At 35.1% G+C, this 5,680-nt stretch overlaps 1 protein-coding gene across 1 annotated transcript; it reads right to left on the bottom strand.

Annotated features, from left to right (window-relative positions):
* Positions 1 to 2,240: 2,240 nt before the first annotated feature.
* LOC141397228 (endothelin-converting enzyme homolog) lies at positions 2,241 to 5,035 on the bottom strand. The gene has a single exon (XM_073973324.1). It carries the CDS (start codon positions 4,953 to 4,955, stop codon positions 2,970 to 2,972), a length of 1,986 nt encoding a protein of 661 aa, XP_073829425.1. The 5' UTR covers positions 4,956 to 5,035; the 3' UTR covers positions 2,241 to 2,969.
* Between the last annotated feature and the right edge of the window lie 645 nt (positions 5,036 to 5,680).

Below are 5,680 nucleotides of genomic sequence, written 5' to 3'. Positions count from 1 at the left end.
AAAAAATTATGAAAATATTTTTATCAGTTCAAAAGATAGAGATTTTTGAGCAGGAAAAAAGTAGGTAAAAAGTAGGTTCCATATCATTGAGATAATATGAATCGGGGTGCTCTTATTGATAGGAGAGAAGTCAAAATAGACTATGTCGGTGGATTCCTCCAGGTACCTCCTCCGCAAAATGTTGACACTTTTGACACTAATGCTGCAATTTTCGTGATTTTCCAAAATAGCGTTATTCTGAACGATAAGATTACAAAACTGAAGATAAAATAAAGAAAAATATTTTCTAACTTGGATTTTAAGGCCGAACTACATGTAGTACACTCGGCATATACGTATGCAAAAAACAAATGTAGTTTTATTATGTTTATATGCCATAGTTATTGGAGAATTGAGTAATAACTTGCAACAATTTTTTAAAACAATTCCAGGGTTTAGGTAAAATTTCCTGATCACATGCTGAAATAATAGCATCGGTGTCTTCCAGATTTTGCTTCGCTTTTGCTTTGCTTTGGCAGATAAAAGGGCCGAACTATTGCATAAAAATTTGATAATTTCTATTTTAAAATTTAATCATTTATTTTGCAACGAAAATTTATACTTGACAACAATTTTGCTTTATAAGCGCACTGATTATGAAAGGTGGAACTCTGGCTTTTTTTATTGATGGCAATTGTGATGATGTATGTGTTCAAATACCACGCATGTTGAAAAATGCGTAAAAATTCAATTTTTTATTCTTTTTTTTTTTGTCACATATCTTACTTAAAATTATATGTGGCGCTTATATGTAATATGTCCTTCATGTCTTGCAAAAAAAAAGGTTGATGTTTCCGCTGATTGTATAAGCATTTGCAAACAGTCCGTCATAATCCCGAGCCTAATAATCATACATTTTTATGTATTTGGATCATAAATTTTCTTAAAAGTTTTAAAAATTTTTAAATTTGGCGCCATTCGAAGTGTAAAATCATCTTTAGTGACGAGGTCCATTTCCATCTCGATGGCTTCGTCAATAGGCAGAATTGTAGCATTTGGGGCATTGAAAATTCTCCTGATCACATGCTGAAATAATAGCATCGGTGTCTTCCAGATTTTGCTTCGCTCTTTTCACTGACGTATCAAGCCGTCATTGAGAAGAGCAAATCAAGATCTGTTACAATAACGCAAGTGCAATATCGTCATCGCTATTTGAAACAGTGGAATAAAGATTTCGAAAAGAATCAGCTTCAACATTTAATAATGGAGGAGGTAAATTTTTAAAATTCGCTTCATCTACTCCAGGATCTTCATCTATAATGTAATTAGGAAGGCTTCTAAAAAAGTTTCTGGCCTAATAATAAAACGCGAATATTTATCATCAAAAATTGTTTTGTTTTCTAAAGTATTCTCCAATATGATTTATACACTTTTGACAGCACCCAAACCAATTGTTTAAGCACTTTTTCCACTCCGGATCAGACATTCTCAAAACATGGTTTTTGAACGCTTCAATAGCATCTTCTGGCGACGAAAATCGTTGACCACACCTTCTTTTCTTGATCTGCGGCAATCCAATGAAGACATTAGGTTCCAAGTCAGGGCTGTACGGTGGATGACCCATCAATTCCGGTCAAAAATGCTTTGGTTTGAATCACATTGTCATGGTGCACAATGATTCGACTTTTCTTGTTCGTTTCCGAAGACATCAGACATCAAACAAATTGTGGTGTACCACTCAGAATTTATCGTCATACGTTTTTCAAGCCATATAGTCGCCATATGATCAGTTTAGCTTCAGAAACACAAATTTAGTTGGATTTGGCTCGTCTTCGAAGACCCCATTGTCGATGGTTGTTTTGTTTCCTGCTCATATGTCCATGATTCGTCACCTGTGACTACCGTATAAACGTATTGTGAAGCGCCGCTATCGTATTTTTTCAACATTGCTTTGCACCAATTGACACGAGACTTTCTTGAGCGATTGTCAAATTGTGGAGGTTCCAACGATAACAAACCTTTTTACGGACAGGTGTTCACGCAATATCGAATGTATGCTGGTGAAAAAAATGACCAAGGTTGCCTCTATCTCACCGTATATCACATAACGACTTTGCAATATTATTTCTTGCACGACATCAATGTTTTCTGGCACAATGGCCGTTTTTGGACGATATTGCCTAGGCCAGAAACTTATCTAGTAGACCTCGTATTCACTCCTTCGGCGGGTACAATTGCGATGCCATAAAAATCGTGCAAAAACTGTTCAAATATTTCTTCTAAAGCCTTTATTAACTCATTTAATGTTACAAATCTGTACAAATAATATTTCTATTTTTTACACACAAGTGCCGAACGTACTACATGTAGTACGCTAGAAAATATGTCAACTAAAATCATATATAATTAACTTTTTGGCATATACTTTTGCTATGTATTGATTTTTACAACTGTTAAAATTAGAAAAACATAGAAAACCAACAAAAATAAAATATGCATATAAAATTTTTTTCGCACCGATTGCGCGGCATCTTCACACTTTTCCAAATCAAAACTGAAATCTTTAATCACAAATAATACGCACAAGCAATTACTTTAGACAAAACTTATCAAAGTACGGTTTGTTCACCGTTATGTTCTGTAGCGCCCCAACAAGGTTATTATAAAATTTAACGTAAAATAAGCAAAAAAAAAAACCTACATATAATAGGTGTACTACATGTAGTACACTCGGCATATTTGGGTTAAGACCAATTATCCAATCGATGAAAACGTTTTGCCAGTTCAATATTATGGATAAATTAATCTTACAAAATTTTTAGAATTTTTTAGGATTTAAAAATTAGTTATTTTATAGGGCCCAAATTATCTAAAATTAACCAATGTGCAATATTAAAATCTGTTGCATGTAGACCGATTTCGTGAAAATTCGCTTTTGGTCCCCATACAAATTACCATGGAAATAAAGATAAGCCAAAGGGCACGTGTTTCTATCTACGCCACAAATTACAAGACTGATTCGCTTGCAGACGACTTTCTTGGCTACATTTGAAAACCTTTGTAAATTCTGGAAAATTTGCTACAGCATCATTTACACGGTCACGGTCATTGCCATGTTCATTGACGTTGACAAAATAGAACGAAGAACTCGAGCCACAAAAGAATTGAGCAAAATTTAAGAAAAATAATTTTGGAAATGGCATTTCTTGGCGGAAGATAAGACGGGTACGATTCTCTGCATCCATATGCTCGGAGAAAAATGTTTCATAGGCATACTGTAAACCACTGATATCCGACAGTTTTTCATTTATTACCATGGGATTAAGGCGGCGTAGGCATTGCAACTGTTTATCGAATTTGGAATTTGATAAAATATTTTCATATTGTGAAGAATTCAGCTTCCCCATGCTATCCATTTCGAGTCCATTTATGTCGAAGGCATGTAACATTTCATGGGCCAAAAGGAAACCCATTGAACTGTATTTATACAAGTCCTCATGTCCCGGGTGGTATAATGGACGCTGAACTGCGCTACTGGGTAGCACCACCATATTGGCTTTATGTATAAAGTAGGGTGATGGACTTGTTGCCGTATCGTATTCTTCCAGGTGAAAATAATTTGAGGCATTTGAGAGTTTGTAGAAAAATTTCTTGTTGTTGACATCGTAGGCCAGTAACTTTAAATGATTACCATAGAAATCGCTGACCGAAAGGCTTAGATTTTTGTAATGATCTTCTAGTATGGCCACAGTGTTCCATCGTGGTAAATTACCAACTTTCAATTGCAGCTGATCCAGTTTATCCATCAAAAACTGTTGAGATGTTGGGGGAAATCCTTTTTCATTTCTTTGCAGGGCAACTTTGAATTGTTTTTTGATATTTTCAAAAATCTTTTGAATTCCTGGTATCTCTTCTTCTATTTGGGGTTTTTGCTGCTCATAAATCCAATGCATGGCCAAAGCAAGGAGACCGCGTGTTGGGACAATACAACCTTCTGCCGTAAATATGGGTGGCCTCTGTTTACGCATGTGCCACAGAAAGCGTATTTGTAGATATTGAGATATGAATTCGCTATCACAAAGCTTTAGCTCCTCATCCAAAGCCTCCAAATAGGGTATATTTTGTATATACAAATTTATTTGGTTATCGGAAATTGTTTGATTTAAGGCCACGTGGAGATATTTTTCCAACCATTCTAAAGGCAACTCTTTGAGGGTAATATTTTCAGTTCCTCTTGGATCGTTTATATCTTCCTTCATTTCCAATAATTTTTCCTCAAATTTACTAATTTTTGGCCAAAATTGTGCAAAATCTTTTGGTTTCATTACTCCATCTAAAGAACGGATGATTTCCCTTAGATTTCTATAGGTCAAAGGTTCAAAGCCAATGCCATTAGTCGATAGCAAAGGTTTATCCACATCAATCATCAGTTTGGAAGGATCTTCTTTGGGATAGAATGATGTGAGTTCTATGAATATACCATTCATGCCATATTTCCACAAAATTGCCAGGGTCGAGACCCAATCGTATACTTCTGCATCTTTTCCTGAAGAAAATATTGAAGCCCATCTTATACCCTCATTTTCAGCCAACCATTTTAAATACATTTGCGGTTCATATAACTGTACATTCAAACACGATTTGTAAAACTCATATGCCTTCCTCGCATATCTTGGACCATTCCGAATCGGTAGTTTATTCATATAATCCATAAAATCCTTATTTGCACGATAATCCATCATACTGAGAGTCTCAGCAAATTGATATCCAGCACCATCAACATATTCCGACCACTTGCCACAGGCATATTGATAGAAATCTTCACATGGATCCACTTCCATGTCCATAGAACCTTCAATTAGTTTTTGTTGTCGGCGATTTACAAAATTTGTCATTTGTACAGAAGTTGCCTCACACAACAGCTGACGGTGGTAGCTGATAAGCAGCAATGTAAAAAATATGCGACGTAATCCCATTGCAAATTCTGAGGCTGCTGCATTAATCGATTGCACAAAAAACGTCTGATCTCAACTGAATACTATGTGAGGATGTTGCCGGAATATTCTTATTTATATAAAATTTTTTCATTTTATTTGTAATTTTTCTGAGAAATCATCTTCACGTATCACGTATTCGCAGTTATCAATTTTAGGAAATAAAGTGCAAATGGAAAGGCAGATGTAAATCTGAGGTATACATACTTTTAATTTCAATGAAAATTTATTCTGCTGTTTCGGCCGCTATATCACCTCTGTCTACCCAGCAAACATTTGGGAGGTTCATGGGCCTAACAAATTACAAAATAATTTAATGAAACTAACTTCTGCATTACCAGTAGGCAAAAAGATAATGGGGTAGTAACAGGAATCTGAAAAGCGATACTTGCATTTTATACTCTCCACAATAGTATGGAGCACATATTAAGTTTGTTTTTTCTGTTTGTAACTCATTAAAATAATCATTTCCAAAATTCCGAGTCGATCTATGCCTGCACGCAGAAATATATATGTTAGAAATATGTTCGAATCCAAACAAGTATATGTTTGCAACAATTTTTAACATATCTCAATTTTATTTGTTTGGGTACCAACATATTTTTATGGGTGGAGAGAGGAGTTTTGTCAAAGAGTGTAATAACAGGACTCTCGCTAATTTCATAATAAAGATCTGTGTGTATAGTGCAATAGAAGACGTAGAAGCG

The sequence above is a fragment of the Musca autumnalis genome, unplaced genomic scaffold (assembly GCF_047663935.1).
Source record: "Musca autumnalis isolate F117 unplaced genomic scaffold, ASM4766393v1 scaffold_3, whole genome shotgun sequence".
NCBI lineage: Eukaryota > Metazoa > Arthropoda > Insecta > Diptera > Muscidae > Musca > Musca autumnalis.
The sequence above is the reverse complement of the archived record's forward strand: the minus strand, read 5'-3'. Positions and strand labels throughout refer to the sequence as shown.